Here is a 24526-nt window from a genome sequence, read left to right on the forward strand (position 1 = left end):
GAATGAGTGACTCAGTCCACTCCGGCTCCTAGCCCAGCCCCCACCCTGGCAGGCTTCCCTGTGTCACCGCTGGACCCGGGGGAGCTCTGCCTCCCACCGCAGACGCCCGACCTCTACAGGCCCGCCCTCCGGGCTGCTTCTGGCCAGCCTCGCCACGCCCCCCCGTGCGCACGTGCTGTCACTCAGCTGAGGCCCCGCCCCTGCCCCCCCACCCGTCCGCTCGTGCCCTCCTGTTCCCAGCCCGGGCCCCGCCCCCGGGCACATGTGCTGTCACTCAGCCTAGACCCCGCCCCTGACCCGCCCCCGCCAAGCGCGCTTGCGGACTCTCCGTCCAGGCCCCGCCTCGTCCCGCGCACACGAGCTGTCACTCAGCCTAGGCCCCGCCCCTGACCGCCTGAGGCACAGCTGTCGCTCCACCACACGGCCCCGCCCCCGCCGCCCCCACGTGCTGACTCTCGTCCAGGCCCCGCCCCCGCACACGTGCTGTCACTCACTCGGGCGCCCCCCGCCCCGCCCGCGCACTTGTGCTGTCACTCAGCCCGGGTTGTGTGGGAGCAGGAGGCCGCCTCGGGACGCCGGACACTCGGCCCCTGCTCCGCCGGCCCATGGACGTCGCGCTGCTCCTCGCCGTCGGGCTGCTGGCCCAGGTAAGGCGTCCGGCCGCGCGGGGTCCCTCGCCCCCTGCCCTGTCGGACTAGCCCTGGCCACCTGGGGGGACCCATGAGCTGAGGAGTCCCGGGTGGGTGCCCGGCGAGTGGCTCTCCGGCGGCAGGGTCACCGCCTCCGCCCCGACTGGCCGGCCCGCCAAGCTGGGGGGCCGCGGGAGACCACCCGCCCGGCCCTTCCCGGAGGTGCCCTGGTGAGCGCCGGCGGCGGGGGAGCAGCCCTGCTGGGGGGCCCTGAGCTCTGACCACACCCCGCCGAGCTGGCAGATGACCCTGCTTGGTCGTGGCTGGAGCCCGAGACACCCCCACCCTGTGCGCCGCAGGCAGGGGCAGCTCTGGAACCCGCTGGCCCTTGGGGGAGTGCTCAGGAGCCCCTCCCCGGGACCTATGGCGGCCACCCCCACACTGCTGGCCCCCCCCCGTCCCCCCCCCTCCCTCTGCTGGGGGAGCAGGGTGGGTGGAAGGAACAGGCCGCTGCCCACCCCAGCATGGGCACCCCACCCCCGGGTGGCCCTTGGGGCCTGGGAGCAGAGCCTGTGGCCTGCCTAGGGGGACGGGGCTGAGTCAGGGTCCCAGCCCGCGACCAGGCCAGCCCGGGGTGGGGCCGCTGTGCATCACGCCGGGCCTTAGTGTCCACGTGGCAGGGCTTAGGCCACACGCGCCCACAGGTAACCGCAGTGCCCGACGCTGGGGAGCAGCTCCCATTCTGGAGGCCTTGGGGTCCTCCCGCCTCCACAGAGCTCTGGCTGAAAGCTGCTCAGGTGCCCGTCGGCTGACCCCCCAGCCACTGGTCCCTCAGGGCACCCTGTCCCCCGGCTCCAGTCCCCGCCGCCCCGGCCGTTCAGCCTCCCCGACCCTCTCCACAGCAGCCCCTCTGGGCCTGGGCTGCCGGCGGCCGGCTGGCTTGGCACCCCCTGTGCTCCTCCAGCCCTCTGCTGGTGGCCACGCTGCGCTGGGGGTCTTCTGGGCATCCCCCTGCAGGACCCTATGCCCCCCCCCACACTGAGGTCCATTCCAGAAGGCTGCACACCTCTCAGGACCCCCCACGGGAACAGCATTCCACCCCCCGTTGCCTTTGGGCCCAGTACATGGGACGTGCTGGAGTCCTGCTTGGGGTTTGGGGTGTGAACCCTTGACCAGGCCCCAGGAGAACTCTGCTGCTGGGAGGGGCGTAGTCCCCTCACAGATTCCCCCCTCCCCGGAGCCATGGCAGAATGACCGCCCTCCCCCACAGCTGGAGGCCTTAGGGATTTGGGGGATCAGCCACTGCGGCTGGGCCACTCGAGTTTTGCATTCAGCGTGGCTCAGGTTAGCACCAGCATCTGCCCGGACCCTTCCCACCCGCCCCCACCCGGCGCAGCTCTGGTTTGTCCAGTCCAGCCACATGGCAGGCGACGGCTGTTCCTGGTGCCCCTTCCTCTGCCTCCGTGAGCCCCCACGGCGGGCCAGTCTGGGCGTGGCAGAGCTGTCTCGGGGGAGCCCTAGGTGGGGGCATGGGGACAGGACTCTGCATTGATCTGTTGCTTATAGGTGATTTTGGACAAGGCATGGCCCTTCCCTGCCTGGGTCCCCTAAAATCTCAGCCAGTGGGCTTAGTGTGTGCTCTCAGAGCCAGTCAGAGCCTCCACAGGCTCACGCTGTCCTCATCACGGTGCCTAGCCCTGCGCCCCCACCCCACCTGAGTATGATGGAGAGATGGGGAAGCCCAGATGATCCAGGGCAAAGCCATGACCTGCTGGAGGGGACCTAAGCTGCGGGTCCGGTGAGACATGTGGCTTCTGGAAGGAAGACAAGGGTGTAGTTGTGCTCCTGGGACTTGGCAAAGTGTGACCCTCCAGGGCAACATGGGACAGAGCCCCCAGCTGCAGACGGGGCCACATTCTCCAGCATGGAGACGGGTCATCATCCCCCTAGTAGTGTGACCGTCACAGGGGCAGCAGAGGGAAGCCGGCTCTGGGACCACTGTCCTCTCCCTGGCGGGCAGGGCAACCTGGGGCCCCCAGTGGTGTGGGCCGCAGTAAGAGGGCAGGCCAGGCCAACAGCTGGCCCTGTCCAGCAGCCCGCTGCTGTGCCCCTCACCCCTCCTTTGAAGCAGCAGCTGCAGGGGAACGTAGGGGCGACATGCAGGGGTGTCTGTGGCCAGGGCAGCAGCTGGGCCCATTCCTGGCATGCCTGATGCCTGCCGGGCCATCCAGGAACGGGGTGGTCCAGATTCCAGCCTGGGGGGAAGGGGCTCGGGCCTGGGAAGCTGGTGGGAAGTGCAGACCCTAGCCACACTCCAGCAGGCTGCAGTCCTCCGGCCTGGTTCCCAGAACTCGAGAAACCTGGCGTGGGAGGGGCCTGTGCACCCCCAGGCGTCGGGTTAACCCCAGAACCCGGCTGCACCGGACAAGAGGAGACGTTCCCTTCCCCGGATTCAGTCACGTCACCGCAGTGGACGGGGCTCTGGGAAGCTGGGCCACAGAGGCAGTGCCACCCCCGCCCCCAGCTCAGGCCTGGCGCCTGCCTTCTGAATCTCAGCAGTGGTTTCAGGGAACAGCTGGGGCCCCTAGAGGCCAGCAGTGCTGGGAGAGAAAGCAGGCTCTCCTGACCTGACACCCAGGCCCCCAGCCCCAGGTCAGCAGCTTCTCCACCCAGGGTGGCCACCCAGGGCAGCAGAGCGTCGGCTTGCTTCACAGGCCCCCGGGAGACCGGGCCGTGCCTTCTCATTCCATGTGCTGAGCCCGCCAGGGGCTTGTGGGGGAGAAGCAGAGAGCCGTCGGCTGAACCCAGGCAGCGCGGACTCCCACAGTGGGCAGTGGGAAGCTCAGGGCTCAGGAGCCCCTGGGCCGGCGTCAGGGCTGGGGGCCGGCCCAGTAAGGGGACAATGGTCTGGGTGTCTTTAGAGCCTGCAGACTGCTGTCAGGGGCTTGGTTAAGGGGAAGGCACGGGGTGTTGTCGTGCATCATTTGGGGGAAGTGGGGAAGTGGGTCCACGACACCGGTTGGCCCTGGCCCGACCCGGGCAGCGGCGAGGGTGGACAGCGCAGGTGGGTCCATGTCCACTCCGTGGTGTTTCCGTGGCAGCCTTCCTCCTCTGTCTGTGTGCTTGGGGTCTGTGTGAGCTGGCTTTGTCCTGGCACCAGATGTGCCATGATCCCGAGGTGGCTCCTGGGTCTTCCCGCAGTTAGCCACGTCCTCTGGGAAGGGGACAGGAGGACTGAGACTAGCTGAGTGCCCCAGACAGCCGGAAGTGGGCTGTGGCCCAGCCTAGCCACCCCACCCACCGCAGCCTCTGATCTGGGCAGGGGCCCCTGCCAAGGCTCTGTGGCTTCTGCTGACCTCCTGGACTTGGGCCCTGGACAGCCTGGGACCCAGGACCCCTGGGCTGTGCCGCGATCGCGTTTGCCCCACAGCACACTGGTGGACGTCCCAGAGCATCAGCCCAGGCCACTGGTGGAGACAGGGGTAGGGGGCAGCCGGAGGCTCTGTGGCTGGACGGGGCAGAGTGCGTCCCCTACCTACTGTTCCTCCAGGAGCCTGTGATCAAGGACTGTGTGCGGACTGTCCCCCCGACCCTGCCACCCCAGGGCTCTCCGCTCCCCATCTCCACGTGGAGGCTGGGCGGCTTGCTGTGTGCCCTAGCTCTCCGGCTCTCCGGCTCTGTGGGCTTGAGCAACGGCTCAGGCCCTCTGAGCTCCGCTCTGGGGAACTGGACGTGAGACAGCCCTCATCCATGCCCAGGGGCTGTGAGTGCTGAGAGAGGGCCAGGGGAGGGGCAGGAAGCGAGCTTGGAGGACGGGGAGGATGCCATGCCCTGTGCTGGCCTCGGGGCGCTCGGGAAGCAGACCCTGTGCCCGCTGGCTAGCGTGATGACACAGGTCTCCACTTGGCAGGAACAGCATGCTGACATAGAAGAGGTCTGTGCTCCTTGGGTTTGGCGAGAAGCCCCCGCCACCCCAGGCAGGCTTGGGACCAGCGCTGCCATCTGTCAGGCTGCGGGTAGCCTGGGGGCCTGGCCCTGGCTCTGTCCTTTCTCTAATCCGTGTTCACTGCTCCCTGGATTCCAGGCCCGGCCCCTGGGATTTCAGATGGGGAGGCAGAAGGATTCCAGAACTGAGGAGGTGGCCTGGGGCCCCAAGGAGAGATCAGTGGTCTCTTGAACGTTCCTGCTGTTTTGCCTACAAAGTGTGTCCAAACTCCTTGTGGGCCAGCCCTGGGCCGAGACAAAGCCTCGCTGGGTGCAGGGGAGGCCAGGTGAAGAGTGGAGGCAGCCGGCGTCTCCTTCCCGCCCCGAAGCACCTCCCTCACTTGTCACCGGTGCCCCCTCCCGAGCCACAAGGCCAGCCCATCCCATGCCCCTCTGAGGACTGTGTGGCCCCAGGCGGCAGCTGGGGGGTGAGCTCAAGGGGCTGAGGAGACAAAGTGCAGCCGCGGAGCACACCCGCCCCCTTGGAGGTGCCCTGGGAGCCAACATTGTCCACCTGAGCAGGAGAGAGCGCCCCTCCAGAAGGGCCCAGGGGCCTGGAGACCCTCAGTGGGGCCTGAGAGCTTCTAGGGACATCCCCAGAGCACCGAGGGCTGGTGTCTGGGCAGGGGTGTCCATCTGCAGACCCCCATCTGGCCAGGCCTGCCTTGGGCTTGGGGAAGGGCAGGAGGCAGCTGTCGAGGTGCTGTCGTGTGGGTGGGCGTGACCAGTGGACAGTGCGTCGCTGACATTCTCCTGCAACCAACCCAGCCCCTCCCCCCGGGCCCCCCTGGACCCCTCCCCGGGTCCTGACAGCTCTGATCCGAGTCCAGCCAGACTCTGCCCCTGGATACCCTGGTGCCCAGGCGGCCACAGTGCCCGAGCCCACACTGTCCAGGACCCTGCTGCAGAGACCACAGAGCTGAACCAGGGCCGTCCCGGGATGTGAAGCTCGGGGTGTGTTCTGGGGTGCTGCCGGCTCTGCCCGTAAGTCACGGGACAGGTGCCTTTTCCGGGCCACCGTTTTCCTTCTGAGCTGGGGGAGCGGGCCTGTCTGTGGTCGCCACGAGAGCGGATGGCGGGTCTGGAGAGAGTCTCGGCACCACAGGTGCCCCCTCCTCCCCTGCTCCTTCATGGCCCTTCCAAGCCCAACGCCTGGCCTGAGGTAGGGCTTGGGAGGCGTCCATATGGCATACCCTCCCTTGGCAGTCCCACAGGCCCAGGCACCCCAGTTCCCTGGACGTGTGGAGAGGGAGGGGGGCCCTCCCGGGGTTCCAGGAACCAGGGTGTGGGTGTGGCATTGTTCCATGCTCCGGGGGCGGCCGCATGGGGGCCTGAGTCTCCATTCCCCCGGAGCAGCCAGGAGATGCCCCTGGGGGCAGCCCCTGTGGACCCCCGAAGAGCCAGCACCAAGGCCCGCCTCCTGGAAGTGTTGTGAGTGGAGGCCACACACTCTCTCTCCACACAGGCGCGGTGGCGTGGTCAGCCCGGGGCACCCAGCTGAAGCCTCGCGGAGGACCGGGGGGACTGCTCGATGCCTTCACGGCCCAGCTCTGGCCGATCGAGCCTTGGACACGGGGAGAGACACCCCCAGCATCCGCCTCTCTTGCTGGCCCCACCCGGCTGACCACAGTCTTCTCGCACAAAATGTCCCTGGGAGAACCCCTCCCGCAGCTTGTTCCAAGCGGCTGGTTTGCTCCCCATTCTGCCTCTGCCCCTGAGCACCCCCTGCTCCCCTGGGAGCCTCCCTTGGGCCTGTTGGGGACGAATGGGACAGAGCAGCCTCCATGTCTCCCCGCCGGTTGGCAAACACTCAGGCCCGGGGCCTTCTTGGTCCCAGCAGCTCCCACGCGAGGACAGGAGACGGGTGCCGGGCCACAGGGGCTCCCAGGGCCACGAGCTCAGGCTCTGATGGTGGGCTTCCCGGAGGCCTGGCCCGCACACCACGTGACTGACCGCTGTCTCCCTCTGTGTTGCAGAGCTTGGGCCTGTCCTTGGGGGTCCCTCGGCAGAGGAGGCCCAGTACCCTCTACCCCTGGCGCCGGGCCCCCGCGCTGGGCCGCGTGCGAAGAGCCTGGGTCATCCCCCCCATCAGTGTGTCCGAGAACCACAAGCGCCTCCCGTACCCCCTGGTGCAGGTGAGGGGCCAGGGGGGTCCTGGGCAGAGTGGAGGCTGGGCTGTCCCCCATGGGCCCCTGAAGCTGTGTGACTGGGGACAGGTGCCCTGTGGGGCTGTAGGCGGAGCTGTCCCCCCCCCCAGCTGGGGGAGGGGCTGAGGCCGGGAGGGGGCAGGACCCTGCCTCCGCGGCATCTCCCCAGCCCATGCTCTGCCCTGGCAGATCAAATCGGACAAGCAGCCACTGGGCAGCGTCATCTACAGCATCCAGGGTCCTGGTGTGGACGAGGAGCCCCAGGGCGTGTTCTCCATCGACAAGTTCACAGGGAAGGTGTTCCTGAACGCCATGCTGGATCGGGAGAAGACAGACCGCTTCCGGGTGGGGCCCGCTGTGGGGAGGGCTGGCGGGAAGCAGGGCCTTCCATCGGGCTCCTGGGCCCAGGGTTGGGACATTAGGGCATGTGTCCTTCATGAGGAGGTAGGCACAGGGATATGGGACTAGGACCTGAAGCACAAAGGTGTTGGGGTTTATATTCCCATCGCACAGATGAGCATGCACAAACTGAGGCCCCGGGAAGGCGTGCTTGGTCCTGCCAGGGAGGCTGTGAGCCTCCCAGCAAACACCACTGGACCCTGGTGTGGTTTCACCCCCCACGGCAGCGCTGCCCCCAGCCCCGCTGCGTCTGGTGGGAGTGGGGTGTTGTGAGGAATCCTATGGTAGCCAACGGCAGCTGTGCCTTGATTCTCAGGGGCAGGTGGCACAGGACTGACCCCCTGCGGGTGAGGTTTGAGACAAAGGCTGGCGGGGGAAGAGAAGAGCCAAGCCAGGAGGAGGCTGCAGAGGGAGGCCGCGGAGTCATCAGCCCTCCCCAGCCCCGTCTCTCCAAAATGCTGGAATCTGTCCTGGGGGAGGAGACTTTCCAACTTGAGGTTTCCTGCGCTCAGATCTTAAGAACAAGCTCTTGGCTCCTGGGAGTCTCCAGGACCGTGATTTCACCTGGAAATGATCCTGCCCTCTCTCTCCAAGAGTGTGGGACGTGGTTTCATTTCAAGTGTTTTCTACTTATTAAGCTCCAAGAGGAGCCTAACCCAGTTGGCAGAAGGGAGGGGGTGGGAGCGCTGGGGAGAGTGCGCCTTCGGTCTCGCAGGGAGCACAGCCGGGAGCTTCCCAGCAGCCAAGGCAAGACGAGAAGCTGTGGGCAAGCAGGCTGGCCTTCAGGGACAGGGACGTTGCCCCTGCCGTGGGCACACCCCACCCCATGCCATTTCTCCTCTGTTGGGGGGCATTTTCCAGCCCTGTGTCGTCACTTGTCATTCCTCCTCTCGGCCTGGTGGGGACCACCCTCGTCTGGGGTGGTCCAGCAGGGACCACCCTCGTCTGGGGTGGTCCAGCAGCCCTGGTCTCTGCTTGGCTAGCTGCGGGCCTTTGCTCTGGACCGGGGAGGAGCCACGCTGGAGGAGCCCACGGACCTGGAGATCGTGGTCGTGGACCAGAACGACAACCGGCCCGTCTTCCGGCAGGAGGCGTTCATGGCCCGGGTGCTGGAGGGGGCCGTCCCAGGTGAGGGGGAGCTGGGGCGGAGGGGCGCTGGGCCCGTCCGAAGGCCCGGGGGTCCTTCCAGCAGCACTTTCTGTGATCCTTCAGAGCTTCCGGAGTAGGGACGTTCCACAAGTCACCTCAAGTCACTTCCCATTTCAATACGAATCCCCAACCCCCAACGTCTCCCTGGAGAGGCCTCCGGGATGGCTGAGTCCTCGTGGCCCAGCCGCTCGCTCCACACGGAGGGAACGGGTCCGTGGCAATGGCACAGGCACGGGTCCCTGCGGCCAGTTCTAGAGTGCTTCGCCCCCCAGAAGGAAACCTGCCCCCCCCAGCAGTCACCCCACTCCTCGCTTCCAGTCCGACATTGTGATCCCAAACAAGCCTTCCGTCCTTCCCGAGTCTTTACGGGATGGCCTCGCTTGCCTGACCCGTCCCAGGCGGGACGGACGTCACTGCAAACAGCGGCTCCTTCCTCCTTCCCGCCCCGCTCCCAGAGCTCTGGGTGGAAGCACGGGCAGGGCAAGCCGTGCGCCTGAGCAGGGAGCGTGGGCTCGTGGGAGGTGGGCGCCTGCTTGGCCACTCGCGTTTCTTTTACTTCATCTCAGTTTTCGTGTTTGAAGACATAAAATAATCTTTGATCTCTACTTTTAAGAAGATTCATTCACTTTAGAGAGACTGTGGGAGCCCTGGGCAGGGGAGGGACAGCCCTGAGCGGACTCTGTGCAGAGCCCATGCAGGCTGGATCCCAGGACCCTGAGCACGTGACCTGAGCCGACACCAGGTGTCGGACACGTCGCCAACTGACGCAGCCAGGCGTCCCTACTTCTTGTTACTCGGGCATATTCTGAGACTTGCACGAGAGTGGCAAAGTACAGCGATAGAGATGTGAAGTTTATCTTGTTTGCTTTAAACTGTTTTTTTTCTTTTTTTCTTCCTGTCTCCGTCTTTTCTGGGCTGCTGGGTGCAGACCGGATACCCTCAAAGAATTCGCCCTAATAAGTTCGGCACAGCGTAACACTCAGTGTCAGGAAGTTAATACCGACACATACGAAGGGTTTCAGCCCGGGGATGCCTTTACAGCAGGGGGCGGGTCCCCCCGTCTCCCGAATCCCCAGTCCCCCTTCTCCGGAGCGGCTCTGCGCGTTGGCGGCTGCACGCTGGCCGGGCCCTGGGTGGGCGGCTCCTGGCTCTTGGATCCCTGAGGACAGTCTCTTGTTCTTCTGTGCGTGGAAGCCCCGGAGCGAGGCAGGGAGGTCGCAGACGTCTGCGAACGCAGGATGGCTCGGCCTGGGGAAGCGGCAGCGGGCGGAGTCGGTCTCCCCGGCCTGGGGCTTCTGGTACGGACACTGTCAGCTTCAGCAAGCCCCGCGGGGTCCGTGCCCGGAGGACGTCCGTCCGGCTGCTGCCCCCTGCCAGGGTGACCAGCACTGCGTGGCACCCGCCGAGGCTCTGTTGGGGCAGGGGCAGGGGCTGGTCCCTGTGCACCCGAGCCTTCCGCCTGGAGGGTTATTGGGGTTCTGTCCCTCCAGCTCAGGGCGGCGTCCTCCCCCGCACCCCCGAGCGTCAGTGGGTGGCCAGGTCTCCTTGCCCCGGACTCAGGGAGACTTGCCTGACCCACAGGGCCGCGCCCCAGGCTTCCTCCTGCACCCCCGCCCCCGTTTCTTGTGAGCGCTGCGGGGCCGGCACAAAAGACCTGACCGTGGGCACAGCCCCGTAGTGCGGGCCCCCTGGACTGTGAGCCGCCGCGGTCGTCCACAGTCTGCCTTGGGCCTTCGGATCCAGTTCCCGCGTCTGCCGGCCGGCCCTGCTCCGCCGGCGGGGACGCCTGTCCTCGGAGGGGCTGGGCGCGCCGGGTGCCGGATGCCTCCTCACCTCGTGGCCCGGCCGACCTGCCCGACTCAGAACCAGTGCGGTTCTGCGCCGCATCGGCTCGCGCCCGTCACGAGCGGGGACTGCACGGCCCGTCCGCCGCGCTCCTTAGCCGTGAGCTCTTTAAGCCACAGACGGTTTTTTCCAAGAAAATTTTGCTGTGCTCAAATGCGTGCAAACGTCACCGTCCTGACCGGTGTTGAGGGACAGTTCAGGGGTACGAGAGTCTTGCACGGGCGGCCCCGCCGTCCCCAGCGCTCTCCTCCTTCCCGAACTGTGTCCCCATCGAACACCAACTCCGCTGCCCCTCCCCCAGCCCCGCTCCTCCCGGGCGCTCCGGCCTCCGTGAGTCTGTCCACGGCGCTCCTACCAGCGGAATCCTGCCGTCCTGTCCTTCTGCGACTGGCTGGTCTCGCAGACCACCACTGTCCTCCGGGTCCTTCCTGTGGCGCCGGGACCTCCCTCCTCCTTCGAGCTGAATGCCCTTGGGTTATGCGGACGCCTCGCCCCTTCACTCGCAGGCGCATACCTGGGCTGCTTTCACGTTTTAGCTCTTGTGGATTCTGCTGTTGCCAGCAGGTCTCCAGGCTCCGCTTTCAGAAGTGGGACTGCTGGGCCACGTGGTGACCGTGAGTGACGGCCGAGGGACGGCCGCGCTGTTTGCCCTGGAAGCTGGGCCGCTCGCCCCCGCCAGCAGCGCGAGGGGCCCCCACGCACTCGCGTCCTTGCCAGGGTTGCTGTTCAGGTGGTCGTTCTCAGCAGTAGGCTCCCTGACAGGTGTGTGCCCCCTAACAGGCGAGGGGGTGTCGCTTGGGTACGCGTTTCCCTGACGAGCGATGTGGAGCCTCTTTCCATGTCCGTATTGGCCGTTCGTCTATTTTATTGGGAGGAATGTCTCTTCAGGTCTTCTGCACGGTTTTGAATTTTGCCACGTTTTCGTTGTTTATTTTTATGGGTTCTCTGTGTAGCCTGCATATCCCTTGACATCTACGGATATATCTACGGGGTTTCTAAATGTTTTCTCGCATGCTGTGGATTACCTTTTTTATGTGGTCGGGATTGCCTTTGATGCGCAGCATTTGACAATGTTCACGAGCCCAGTGTGTCTAGTTTTGGGGGCCTGTGCCCTTGGTGTCCTATCCAGAAATCCTTACTGAATCCAATGTCGTGAAACGTTTGCCGTCTGTTTTCTTCCAAGAGCGTAACTGTCCTGGGTCTTCACGTTTATGTCTTCGATCTCCTTGGAGTTAATTTGTGTGTACGGCACGAGGCAAGGGTCCGGCTTCGTTCCTCCGCAGGGGACAGCCATGCTTTCCCGCAGCACTTGTTGGAAAGACTGCTCTGCTCCCCCTTGAATGGTCTCGGCCCCTGGCCAAAAATTACTTGACCTGTTCCATTGGTCTGTCTTCCATCGTCTGTCTTCATGGCCACACTACACGGTTTTGGTCGCTGTACCTTTGGAGTCATTTTGAAATCAAATTATGGGGCTTCCAGTTTTGTTCTTTCTCAGGATTGTTTCGGTTATTTGGATTTCCTTGAGATTCTCTGTAACTTTAGAGAGGTTTTTCTGCTTATGCAAAGAAATTGTCCTTGGGATCTTGATAGAGATCGAGCCGAATCTGTAGATCACTTCGGGTAGTACCGACATTTCCCCACAGTAAGCCTCCCGGGGCGCCGGCGTGGCTGTCCGCTAAGGAAGCCTCCAGCTCTCGACTTCCGCTCAGGTCATGATCCCAGGGTCAGGCTTCACGCTGAGTGTGGCATCTGCTCGAGACTCTCTCCCTCTGCTTCTCCCTCCCCCAAAAAAAGAATGTATTTAAACATATAAAAATGTTACATACAATGTATCATACGTGGCTCCTGTGCACATACGTACAATGTATCAAATGTGGCTCATACGTACGATGTATCATGGTTCACACACACACAAAATCTTAGAGATGTATTTAAAGTCTCCTAATGCATGAAGCTGGGATGTGTTGCCATTTCGTTGTGTCGTCTTCAGTTTCTTCCCGCAGCATTTGTAGTTTCCCGGGTCCTGGCACTGACACTGTGAAGCACTTAGACTATTACTTGAAGACCATGGGTTTGTCAAAGTGTGGGTTTGTGTGGCTGGATTCGGGATTCGCACGGGGGCGATGCTGCCTTCTCCTTGGTGCGTGTATCAGGAGGCACCCACGTCCCCTCCCTGGAGACGTTGACTCTGATCTGCCTCGTAAGAACGCGTCTGCCAGGCTTCTCCACTGTGATTTTTATTTTTTTCCCTTTGTAACTAATAGGTATCTTTTGTAAGGTACTCTGAAACTGGGCAAGTACCTGTTACTCCTTAAACTTCCCCCAGCCATGTTGGCATCTGCTGGTGGCTCTTGTCGTCGGGCTGGGAGACCCTGGTTCCCTCCGGGGTGTCTCCTCCCTTTGTCAGTGGGCTCTCCGGTCTATGGGAGCACTTCACCCCTGTATATGCATGTGCCATTGTATGTTACATGTTTTATTTTGTTGTTGTTGTTTTTAATTTCTCTGGACTTTCGGAGTCTGATTCCTTCAGTGGGTTATGATTCGCTACAAACATCACTCTGATGCCCAAATTGTCCCACATTTGGCCAGCAGGAGGCTTATGTTGGCCCTTCTGGCTGGCAGAGCTGGGCGAGGTGCTTCCTTGTACACAGATGTGCGCACGTGTGTATTGTGTGCTGTGTGTGCCACTCGCGCCTGTACATACATGTCTCTCTACCTTTGTTAGTCATGAGTTCCCGTGGCCTCTGTCTCCTTGGGGCCGGCCTCAGGGATTCCAGCCGGCTCTCCCCAGCTGACCTGGGGCTCTCACCCCCTCCTGGGCTGTGTCCGTGTCTGGGGGACACGGGTGTCAGCTCTTTGGGTCACACAGGCCTCCTTGCGAGGCCTGAGTGTTCAAGTTTGTGCAGGCCGAATGGGGGGCTGGACCTGGCGTGGTGGGCCACAGGGAAGTGTCGGGACACACCCTGGGGCCGGGCTGGCCCGTGTGCATTGCTGCCGTGCGTCCCTGTCTTCCCAGGCACCTATGTGACCAGGGCCGAGGCCACAGATGCTGACGACCCGGAAACCGACAATGCAGCCCTGCGCTACTCCATCCTAGAGCAGGGCGGTGCCCAGGTGTTCAGCATTGATGAGTACACGGGGGACATACGCACCGTGCAAGTGGGTCTGGACCGTGAGGTGAGACCCCAGGGTGCCGCCACGGATGCTGGGGGGCCGGGGCAGCCAGGGCCCCCCGACCTATCTTTGCTCACCTTGTTGGCCGTCTGAGCCTGACACAGGCAGCTCACTTGCAATGGGCCCCCGCCCCAGCCCTGCCCGCCCCAGCTGCCTCCCGCTGCTGCAGAGGGGACCCCCCTTGCCTGCAGGCGCTCCCAGGGGCTCGGAGCACACGCTCAGCTGGGACACCTCTGCCCCTGGCTGGTTGTAGGGTGCATTCCACGGAGGCTCTGGAAGGCCGTCTGAGCCACGCCAGCCCTGACAAGTCCTCAGGCTGTGTTCTGCCAGAAGCTTCTCCTGCCTCGTTGCCGACAAAGCCTTCGGGCTTTCCAGCCTCGGGTAGAGCCCTGCGAGGGGCTACACAGTGACCAGTGACGCTCTGGGGCCACTCTTGTATAGCCTTCCTCTGGGGAGACCTCTGGGGCCCCTCGCTGCTGGCCTTCTGTGCAGCTCTGATACCTCCGGGAGTTTCCCCATGGCCACCCGCACAGCTGTCTGGTCCCGCACAGCCTTAGGACATCTTAGGGGTCTGTCTCTCTCCCTGCCTCTGGACTTGGCTCCCCAGGGCAGTGACCCAGCTTGCTGGTGCCCTTCAGCCTCCAGCAGGCAGCAGGGTGCCCTGTGGATCGTGTCCAACTTGGTAACTGACATCTCGCCCCCTCCCAGGCTGGGGCAGAGCGTGGGGTCGGCAGTGGTGTGGTCAGACCTGGAAAGCAGCTGGCCCCTTTTGCTTGGGAAGAGGGTGGGGCGCTGGGGCCCACTTGGGGCTCCAGGTGCTCACAGGGCTCTCCTGGGAGGGCTCCTAGCTCACCCCCCAGGCCCCTGACTGCATGTCCCATGCCCCCAGGTGGTCGCCGTGTACAATCTGACCCTGCAGGTGGCGGACATGTCTGGAGACGGCCTCACTGCCACGGCCTCGGCCATCATCACCCTCGAGGACATCAATGACAACGCCCCTGGGTTCACGGAGGACGAGGTGGGGCCACCGTCCACACCCCTGCTAGGGACCGCCCTTCCCTCCTTGGGCTCCTGGCGGGGACATGGGACTTCGAGAGACGGGAGGTTTTGGAGAAGGAGCCCTGTGTGGCTGAGGCAGAAACCCCAGCCAGAGACGCTCCCTATGAGCGCGAGCGGTCGGAGGAGCTGGGAGAGAGGCCCTGGGGAGACACGGCCCTTGGGGAGCAGGAAGGAACCTTCCCTCCAGGCCTGCTGTGCGGGAGGGAGCAGTCAGCCCTGCCCCCCAGGGGAAGGCGGACCACCGGGTGCCTGGCGTGCAGCTGCGCCCACAGAGTTGGGCTCTTGGGGACCCCTGGAGGGCTGGGTGGGCCCCAGACTTGGCTGGGGGGGACTGGGGAGAGCAGCCCCGCCCGGAGTACCTCCCCGCCCCCCACAGCCCTGGCAGTCACGAGGGCTGGGCTCCCACAGTTCTTCATGGAGGTCACAGAGGCTGTCAGCGGAGTGGACGTGGGGAGGCTCGAGGTGGAGGACAGGGACCTGCCAGGCTCCCCCAACTGGGCGGCCAGGTTCACCATCCTGGAGGGCGACCCCAGCGGACACTTCACTGTCCGCACAGACCCCAAGACCAACGAGGGTGTGCTGTCCGTGGTGAAGGTGAGTGCGGGGCTCTCCCAGTGGGGTCTGCTGCTGGCCCTGAGCGCGGGGACCCTGTCCGGGGCACCCTCCAGAGAGAGCGGAATGCTGGGCTGCCGGGAACGCTAGGGCTCTAGGCTCAGGCCACGCTGACCCCAGGGCACAGGGACCAGGAGGGGCGCCCCCGCCGCCTGTGTGCTGTTTCTGGATTTAGGGAACCGAACCTGCTCAGGCGTGGGGACGTGTACGGGCGCAGACCGTACCTGGGTCCGCCGGCCGGGAGCCCAGCACACAGAGATGTGCGTGCGCTCGGATGCTGCCACGGGCCGGGCTTGGTGGACGCGGGCCGGGAGCTCCTTTCTCCTCAGGAAGCTCTCTGTCTGCTCCTGATGGCTCTGAGCCACAGAGGCGGCCCGCTCGGGTCCTCCAGGACCCTCTTTTACTTAAAGCCAGCTGACGGCAAAGGTTAACTTAGCCCCGGACGCCAGAGCCTTCTCCGTTCCCGGATGCTATTCCCGGTGTCCCCAGGGAGCCACCAAGCACGAAGCACGGGCCGCTGATGACACGGCGCCGAGCAGACTCGTTCGGAGTGACGAGTGTTTACTGTTTGTCACATCATTCTTCACACCTTTTGGTCCCGAATCACTTGTATTTCCCAGGGCTAAAGAGGAGGAGGGAAAGGGGCTGTGGGGAAGAGACGGGGGGCGGGCAGCGGGACCCCTGTGGGGGCCTCGCCCTGCCCGTAGCTGCCTCTGGGGCCAGAGTCATCAGCGACTTCAGCTCTGTGCCCCCCACCCCAGCCTCTGGACTTCGAGCGCCGGGACCAGTACGACCTCACTGTGGCAGTGCAGAACGAGGCTCCCCTGCAGGCGGCGGCCCCCAGGGCCCAGCGGGGCCGGGCCAGGATCCACGTGCAAGTGCGGGACGTCAACGAGGCGCCCGTGTTCCAGGAGAACCCGCTGCGGACCAGCCTGCCCGAGGGGGCGCTCCCGGGAACCCCCGTGGCCACCTTCTCTGCCCAAGACCCTGACACCCAGCAGCTACAGAGGCTCAGGTGGGGGTCCCAGGGCAAGGCAGAGGGAGCGCAGGGCCCCCTGGTCCATTGCCCAGCCAGGGCCAAGAGCACAGCCCACCCTGCTCTGAGGGCGGAGGGCTCGTCTGTCTGTGCGCATTCCTGAGGGTCCGTGGGGCCTCACGGCCTGTGTGTGTGCCTGCTGCTGTGAACTTGTCCCGTGAGGCAGGGCTGCCCATGCTGTTCCCGCCTGCCCCAGTGCCAGCCCTGTCCGTTCTGGCCAGCTGGTGCCCCTCCGGGTCAGTGTCTCAGAGTCCGGATTTCACTCCCAACAGGGTCCTGCGTATCCGTCTCCATGACGCTCCGGCGTTGAGCCTGGCCGTAGCCCCTAGTGGCCATGGCCCCGGGCCTCAGTTTCCTTGTCTGTCGATTGGGACAGACAGCACGGGCTCAGGGCCGTTGGAGGAGTGGCTTCGGAGGGGCTCGTGTGTGCTTCCAGTGTGTGTGCGTGTGTGTGCATGCAGGGGTGTGCTGCGTGTGAGTGTGTTGAAGTGTGGCCGCACCCCTGGGGTCCTGTGTAAGCGCAGGGCACTCTGTCCCCTTCTCGGCCACTAGCTACTCCAAGGACTACGACCCAGAGGACTGGCTGGAAGTGGACGGAGCTACGGGCTGGGTCCAGACGCAGCGAGTGCTCAGCCCCGCGTCCCCTTTCCTCAAGGACGGCTGGTACAGAGCCATTATCCTGGCTCGGGACGATGGTGAGGGCCGCGCCTGTGCCTGGGCTCCCGGGCCCTCTGATCCGGCCTGGGCATCCCTGCCCCTGCCTCGGGGCTCAGAGCTGGCCCTCCATGGAGCAGACGTGGAGGGTGGGCGGTGGGCTCTGACAGAGCAAGGAGCCCACCAGGCCTCCCCCGCCTGCAGCCTCCCCACCCTGCACGGCCACTGGGACCCTGTCCATCGAGATCCTGGAGGTCAATGACCACGCCCCTGAGCTGTCCCCACCATCTGGTAGCGTGTGCAGCAAGCCAGAGCAGGGCTCTGGCCTTCTCCTGGGGGCCACAGATGAGGACCTGCCCCCCCACGGGGCCCCCTTCCACTTCCAGCTGAGTCCCCGGGTCCCCGAGCTGACCCGGAACTGGAGCCTCATCCAGGTTAATGGTGAGCTCTCCCGACCACGATCCCGAGGGGCCAGACCTGAGACCTGGGGGGGAACCGCACACCATGACCGCGGTCCTGCTGGTTTCCCCTCCCAGTGGGCAGATGGGGAGACAGAGGCCCTGGGTCTCGGGATCCCCGCCCAGCAGCAGAGGGTGCCGAGGGGCCCTGGAAGGAGGGGTGGGGCTGGGGTGGGGACTGGCACGGCCAGGAGCCCCTGCTGACCTTGGGTGTCCCCCACAGTGAGCCACGCGCGCCTGCGTCTGCGCCACCAGGTCCCAGAGGGCCTGCACCGCCTCAGCCTGCTGCTCCGGGACTCAGGGCAGCCGCCCCAGCAGCGCGAGCAGCCCCTGAACGTGACGGTGTGCCGCTGCGCCCAGGACGGGGTCTGCCTGCCAGGGGCCGCGGCCCGGCACGCAGGGGGCGCGGGCGTCAGCCTGGGCGCCCTGGTCATCATGCTGGCCAGCATCGTCCTGCTCCTCCGTGAGTGCCTGCGTGCTGACGTCTGCTGCCCGCGGGCCGCCCCTGACGCCAGCCCGGCCTCAGCCTGACCTCCTGCCGTTTGCTCTCCCTCCTGCCCCCTCAGTGCTGGCCCTGCCGGTGGCCCTCGTCACACGGTCGCGGCGGCCGTCTGCGGACAAGGGATTTCTGCACGGGCTGCAGGACGACCTCCGGGACAACATTCTCAACTACGACGAACAGGGGGGCGGAGAAGAGGACCAGGTTGGGGGGGTCGGGGTGGGGTGGTGGGAAGGGTCCCTGGAGGGCTGGGGGGCACCCACACGGTCCAGGAGGAGGCCCCCCAGCTGGCCCGCAGGTCCTCCCAGGCCTTCGTCCCCGGCACCCCTTCCCCCGGCAAGGTGTCTGGGGCAGAAAGCCCACCTGTGATAGATCGGGGCTGCGTTCCACCCCCTTCGTCCCCAGGACGCCTATGACATCAACCAGCTGCGCCACCCTGCAGAGCTGGCTGCCCTGCGCGACCCCCTGGGACGGCCGCCGCTGCGCCGAGACGCCCCGTTGAGCCGCGTGCGCCCCCAGCCCCCCCGCCTGCTCCCCACCAGCCCTGCTGACATCGCCGACTTCATCAATGACGTAGGTGCCCCTGCAGGTGTGCGAGGGGAGCAGGGCCACGGGGCCACGCACATCCCCACTGATGCGTGTGCGGTGGGGACCGCCCGACACGTGTGTACCCCGTGGACCCTTGTGGGCCCCCCGTGCATGCGCCATCTGTGGAGGCAGATCCGTCACCGGGGACACTGGCTGAGCCTCAGGGGAGCGTGGGAGGATCTGAGAGCCATGCAAAGCTGAGACACGGGGGGGTACCACGGCCGCAGAAGCCTCGTTGGAAGAGGAGTGGCCTGCCCGGCCCTGGGTTGTGGTGTGCCTGGTTGAGTGGGGGTGGCAGGGCCTTGCTCTGGGACAGGTGCCACTGAGCCCCGGCAGAGAGACATTGGTGCGCCCCGGGCCTGGGCGTGCAGGTGTCCCTGAATCCAGGCACCCCGGTAGTTTCTGTGGGCACGGGGTCAGGGTGTTCCTGCAGGAGGTGCGCAGAACACGGGAACCCGGCTCGGGGCACCCAGGACACAAGGGCAGGTGCTGCACCCGGGTCAGAGGGACCCCCAGGAAGATGCCTGCGCTTAGGACAAGCCCAGGGGCAGGTCCCAGGAGTGTGGCCTGGGGAGCAGAGCGGAGATGGAGGGGACAGAACCGTTTGCAGAACCTTTGGATAGGAAAAAGCAGGTGGTCCCACAGGGGCGAGCGCTGTCAGGGGTCTCCCGATCCCGGCCCCAAGGAAGGAGAGCCGTGCAGAGGGAAGTGTCTTCTCAGCCTGCGTGGGGGGTCCTGGTGGTCCTCTTGCTCTTGCGTGCTCAGGCCTGTGCCCCCAGACCCCCCCCCCACTCCGGGGACCCTCCCTTCTCAGCATCCGAGCCTCAGGCAAGTTTCCTCTGTGGTGCTGCCCGACCTGGAGGGTCCCCTGGGGGTGGGGGGAATGCGCAGGCGTCCTGAGCGCTCGGGGCCTCTCCACAGGGCTTGGAGGCGGCAGACAGCGACCCCAGTGTCCCGCCCTACGACACAGCGCTCATCTATGACTACGAGGGCGACGGTTCTATGGCAGGGACGCTGAGCTCCATCCTGTCCAGCCTGGGGGACGAGGACCAAGACTACAGCTACCTCTGGGCCTGGGGCCCCCGCTTCGCCCGGCTGGCTGACTTGTACGGACCCCCGTGAGGGCCGGACCGAGGGCTGGGGAAAGGCACTTTCTGATCAGACCTGTGCCTGCTCTGCTGAGGGCACAGCCTGGTCAGGGACGGCAGACGTCCTTCCCAGGACGGGCAGCCTGACCTCAGGGGCCTGGCACTGTGGCTACAGAGGTGGGCAGGGGGCACCCCGCTCCATCCCTGAGGCTCTCGGGCAGCCTGCTTCTCCTGGGGAGGCCCCTGGTCCACGGCCCCCCAGTCTGGAGGGCCCCTCCCTGGGGAGAACCAGGCGACTGTGCTCTCAGTCGCGCCCCTCACGCGGACCTCATCTTTGTGTGGAAGGAAGCTGGCCCCTCCCCAGAATTAAAAACGTGCTCTTCTCTCCACTGGGGGCCGTGCAGTGACCCACAGAGTCCAGCTCCCCAGCCCGCCCCCCACAACTGTCCTCTGCACGGGGCTGTCCCCCAGGGCGTGGGGCTGGCGGGAATGAGCTGCACGGAGCGGGTGGCCCGGGGCCGCGGGAAGCAGCAGCGAGTTCGCCAAGCTGCACGGGTGCTGACTTTCCGCGCACACCGCGGGCGTGGCGGGGGGGGGGGATGCTGATGCTGAGCGACAGGGGCTCCAGGGGGTGGGGGGACCCGGCCCTGGGTCACGGCCGCCCGAGGGGGCTGCGCTCAGCTCTCCTGGGCCGGGGGCTGCCCCGCCGGGCAGGGGATGGGCGGCAGCCGGGTCCCGGCGGCGGAGTGGGGCGCGGCACAGGCGGTCGGCGTCCCGCAGCGACACGGGCAGCGCGGGGCCGTGGCTCTCGGGCAGCAGCAGCACCACCAGCAGCGCCAGGACCGCGAAGGAGACGAACACCACGTGGTGCAGGAAGAAGCCGCGCTGGCGGGCAGGTCGGCCAGGGGGGCGGCCGCCTGGCCCAGGAAGCCGGCCCCCAGCACGAGGCCCAGCCCGGCCCCCCTGCGGGAGAATGTGCGGCGTTGGGGGGGGGGGTGTGTAACCGGGGGATGGGGCCGGGGGCACAGTGTGGGGGCCCCGGGAAAACCAAAGTCAGAAGTGTTTGTGGAGGGGGGGGGTCTCCTCCCCACCCTGGATCAGGAAATGAGAACCTGGCAGTTCCCCTGGGATTCTCTCCTCTCTGGGGGCCGCCTCAAGTCTGCCTGCCACCTCCACTCCCTTCTGTGACCAGGGTCCCCTGTGCCCCTGGGGAAGGGCCGGTGTGAAGTCCGGGCCTGGGCTTGGGCAGCCGCACCTGATCACCGTGGGGAGGACCTCTGCGGCCAGGAGAGCGCTGACGGCAGACGCGGCCTGGGAAGCCAGGAGGCCCAGGGCAGAGAGGCACAGCAGGGTCCATTCTGGCAAGTCTGGGGAGGAGGAGCAGGCTCCCACGGTGCCCACGGGGCCTGGCTGCCCAGCCTTCCCCATGACACGTGCCCTGTGCCAGGTGGCGGGTGACAGGGCTTCCCAGCCGCCCCTACTTGAACCAAACCCTTCTATCGAGCCCCTTCCCGTGGGATCCTTTCGGTGTTGGTTTGGGTACATGGCGTGGATGTGAGTGGAGTAAGCGGCACAGCGTCACCCCAACACCTGTGCCTCTCTCGTGGGCCCAGGAGAGGGCCGACCCCAGCACCCCACGGCAGTGAGACCCTCAGCCGCCCACGAGGAGTCTGCGCACTCACACTGGGTCCCGGCTAGGAGCAGCAGGGGCGCCAAGCCCATGGCCAGGGCGCCCAGCAAGAGGACTGGGCGTCGTCCCCAGCGGTCCCCCGTCAGCAGCAGGAACACGCTGGCTCCTGCGTCCAGGCCAGCGCCCAGGAAGTAGGGCTGGTAGAAGGTGGGCTCCCTCGGGGTCAGGCTGCGCAGGAAGCTGGCCCAGACGCCCCCGCACATCAGCCTGGGAGGACGGAAAGAAGCGCAGAGCTAAGGCACGACCGGCCTGGGGACTCCGGTGGCCAAGACCCGGCCTGGGAGGAGGCTCCGGGACCGCTGGGCCGCCCACGCCCTCTCCTCCTCACGAACTAAAGCCCAGGAGGAGTCCGTCCCTCCAGGCGACGCAGGTGTGCCGGAGTTCCAGGACGGAGTGGTACTGGGGCTGGGGGCCCCCTGCAGCCGGCGTATCCAGTTCTGTGCCTCCAGGGACAGGCGGGGCGCCCGTGAGAGGCCGAGCCTTCTCCTCCCTTCTCCTGGCTGGTGCGTTACCTTAGCCAGGGAGCTCTCCTCCTCCGAGCTGTCCTCGGGGTCCACGCCCCCGGCTCCCGCAAAGTGCCCCAGGATCTTCCTGGCTCAGGCTAGCTGTCCCGTGGCCAGCAGTCAGCAGGGAGACTCCAGGAACCGCGATGGGAACCTGCAGGGTCGGGTGAGGTTGCCCACGGGTCCTCTCTGGAGGGTTGGCCAAGGCCAACGGCCTCGCCCAGGACCCAGGGGGAGACGACATGCCATGGCTTCCTGGGTCATTGTCCCATTCCCACATGCATGGAGGGTTACGACACACGCGGCCTCTACCGCTGTTCTGGAACTGTCTACCCCCACACTTACCCCCAGAACAGGAGCAAGAGCCCTGTGACCAGGGCGCTCAGCCCCTGCAGAAGGCGCCAGTCCTGCGCAAGCAGGGCCAGGCCGGGCAGCAGCAGGGTGCCCAGCACCGAGAAGAGGCCACCCGCCACGGAGAATGCCAGGTGGTGAGGGGGGTCACACAGCTCCAGACCTGAGCAGAAACAGCCTGCTCTGTCCGGGGCCGAGGGGCACCAGTCACAGCCTCCTCCAGGCCCGGGCCCTTCCCACCACCAGCAGAGCTCACAGAACAGATGGCGCCCCTCCCGCCTTCACAAGAAGGGTCCTCAGTGGGAGTGTCAGAGGGGCCTCCCCAGCACCCGGACTTGGCCCTGCAGCTGAGTGGCCGGCCTCGCACGAGGGGGTGCCCCCCAGAAGCACCCCACGGTACTCACAAGCCACGTACAGGGCCAGGCCAAAGCCCGCCAAGGCCCCCCCATGAAGCAGCCTCAGAGCCACCAGGGTAGGAAAGCTGGCGGCCAGGGCCTCACTGGCCCCCAGGCCTGTGGCCAGCACCAGGGAGGCCACAAACACAGCCCGACGTCCAAACCTGGGAGGCGGCAGGGAACACGCGAGGCTGAGGGTCAGACGGCTTGGGGACCTAGCTAGACCTTGAAGGGCACGAGGGGAGGACAGCTAGGGCAGAGGAAAGGCCAGCTCCTCACCGGTCACAGCCTGCACCAAGGAAGACCGAGCCCAGCAGCCAGCCCAGGCGGTGGCTCATCTGCTCCAGGGGCACCTTCCAGCCGTTCCACTACGGGGAACACCAGTCACCTGTGAGCTGGCCAGGCCCACCCTCCCCCGTGCTGGAGTTCCCGGAGGGTCAGGCTGCCAAGGGCCCTAGGGGTCTTGCTCCAACTCCTCTCTGGAGATGGGGAAACTGAGGCACAGAGCGGGCGAGCGACTTGCTCAAGGTCACACAGCACACCCTCCTGACTCTGGCAGTCCTCCGCTGAGATCTGAACAATGCCTGGTCTGAAGCCCCAGAGGGCAAGGACAGGGGTCCTCAGGACACCCTCCTGGAGCCCCACCTCTGTTCTGTTTTTCTCTGGGCGGGTCCGCTCACCTCTGTGCAGCCACAGGGGACTCTTCACGGGTCTAAGCTTCCCACCGCTGGGCCGAGGCCCTGGCCCTCACTTCCCCCTGACCTGCTCATCTCAAGAGTGACTCCGGGAACAGGCTGGAGGGCTGGGCTCACCTGCTTTTCCTGGCAAGGGCCCTTGACCTGAGTCTCACCCTTCCCCCGCCCCCCGGGGTGTCCCTGCCTTGTCCCCAGACCTAAGCTACCACTTTGAGTCCCTCTACAACCGAGTTTCTAGTTTAAAAACCAAGCGTTCGCGGAAGCCGGTGGGCGCTGCCTGGTCTGTGTCCCAACAGAAGGGCAGGTGCGACGGGGACAGAGCCGGCGGAGGAGGAGCCGGGGCGGTTTCAGGACTCCAGGCAGGGAGGCCGCAACCCTGTCCCAGATCCGCGCTGGGGCCCATCCTCCCAGGGACAGGGCAGTGGGACAGAGGCCGGGAGGGAAGCCCAGCTGGGCAGGTCCCAGCCCGAGGGACGGAGGCGAGGAAGAGGGGCCTGGGACGTCCCAGCCGCCCCCAGAGACCCCTGAAGTGGCCCGCCCCCCGTCCAGCTGGCCCCTCGGGGTGCGGGGGCGGCGGGAAGGCTCGCGGCGCTGCGGGCCGCCGGGGTTCAGAGCCTCCGGCCGCGGGGCTCAGTTCGACCCCTGCACGGCCCCAAGCCGCAGCTCGCTCCGTTCGTTGGCCCCGCAGCGCCACGCACCGCGGACCCCCTGGCCGCCCTGCGCTCCTACCGTCCACCGAACGCCTCTTCCTCCAGGCCGCCCGCCCACACTGGCGCGCTGCGGGCAGCAGGTGCCGCCAGTAGGCCTGGCCCCCGCCTCCCGGGGCCCCTGCGGCCGCGTCTACCCCCGCCAGGAGCCCCGCGCACAGCCCCGGCAGGCGGCGGGCAGGAGACAGGGGGACCGCGGACGTGCGGGCAGGGCGCGGAGGGAGGGGAGCGGGGCGCCGCGGGCCGGGGCGCACGGCGGACACCGGGCAGCGCGTAGTGCCGGCCGCGCGCGCAGGGCCGCGGGCTCGGGGCAGCGCAGCAGCAGGCCGGGGCTCGGGGCGCGCTGGCGTCCAGCAGCGCGGGGGGCAGCAGCACGGGGTCGGGCCGGCAGTGGTGCGGCGGCAGCGCGGTGAGCGGCGGCCCCGGGCCCGGCGCCTGCCCCAGCCCCACGCACGGCAGCCACGAGGCGGCGGCCAGCAGGCGCCGGGCCCGGCCGAAGCCCCCGGCGGCGCGCAACGCCCGCGCCTCCGCCTCCATCGGCCGCTCTGCGCTCGGCCGCGCGGGGCCCCAGGGCCTAGGGCGGCAGGGCAGGGCCTGGGAGCGGGAACCCGGAGGGACGCGGCGCCCTCGCCCCCGCCGCGGGGGGCTGCGGAGGCGCGGCGGAGGCACGTGGAGGCCGGGAGGCGCCGTGGGGGCGTGGCCGGCGGGGCGTCCTCGCTCGGGGGCGTGGTCGAAGGGCGTGGCCGGCGGGGCGCGCGTGCGCGGGCCTGGTCGGGGGGAGTGGCCGGCGGGGCGTCCTCGTGCGGGGGCGTGGCCGACAGGAGGGGCGTGCGTGCAGGGGCGTGGTCGGGGGTGGGGGGGCGG

The 24526-nt window shown here is 66.5% G+C and overlaps 2 protein-coding genes across 4 annotated transcripts; one reads left to right on the plus strand and one right to left on the minus strand.

The window, feature by feature from the left end:
- Window positions 1–427: 427 nt before the first annotated feature.
- Window positions 428–19711, plus strand: CDH15 (cadherin 15). Of its 3 annotated transcripts, none has more exons than XM_045076456.1 (14): window positions 428–647; window positions 6590–6748; window positions 6950–7105; window positions 8143–8287; window positions 13170–13330; window positions 14217–14345; window positions 14795–14980; window positions 15760–16013; window positions 16587–16729; window positions 16893–17129; window positions 17370–17609; window positions 17713–17849; window positions 18051–18218; window positions 18879–19245. In XM_045076456.1, exons 1-14 carry the CDS (start codon window positions 606–608, stop codon window positions 19131–19133), a joined length of 2412 nt encoding a protein of 803 aa, XP_044932391.1. In that variant the 5' UTR covers window positions 428–605; the 3' UTR covers window positions 19134–19245. The 3 variants fall into 3 exon arrangements, with proteins under 3 accessions (XP_044932391.1, XP_012912361.1, XP_004753860.1); XM_004753803.3 differs by having other exon boundaries at window positions 445–647; window positions 19155–19711; XM_013056907.2 differs by lacking the exon at window positions 18879–19245 and having other exon boundaries at window positions 430–647; window positions 18051–18528.
- SLC22A31 (solute carrier family 22 member 31) lies at window positions 19688–24199 on the minus strand. Its single transcript, XM_045076584.1, is given in 11 exon segments — window positions 19688–20214; window positions 20217–20284; window positions 20577–20688; window positions 21004–21218; window positions 21340–21453; window positions 21528–21668; window positions 21860–22028; window positions 22270–22424; window positions 22540–22628; window positions 23685–23795; window positions 23864–24199. Coding segments are annotated over 11 exon segments (2037 nt in total).
- Between the last annotated feature and the right edge of the window lie 327 nt (window positions 24200–24526).

Source organism: Mustela putorius, unplaced genomic scaffold (genome assembly GCF_011764305.1).
Source record: "Mustela putorius furo isolate JIRA1106 unplaced genomic scaffold, ASM1176430v1.1 tig00000174_pilon_pilon_pilon, whole genome shotgun sequence".
Taxonomy (NCBI): domain Eukaryota; kingdom Metazoa; phylum Chordata; class Mammalia; order Carnivora; family Mustelidae; genus Mustela; species Mustela putorius.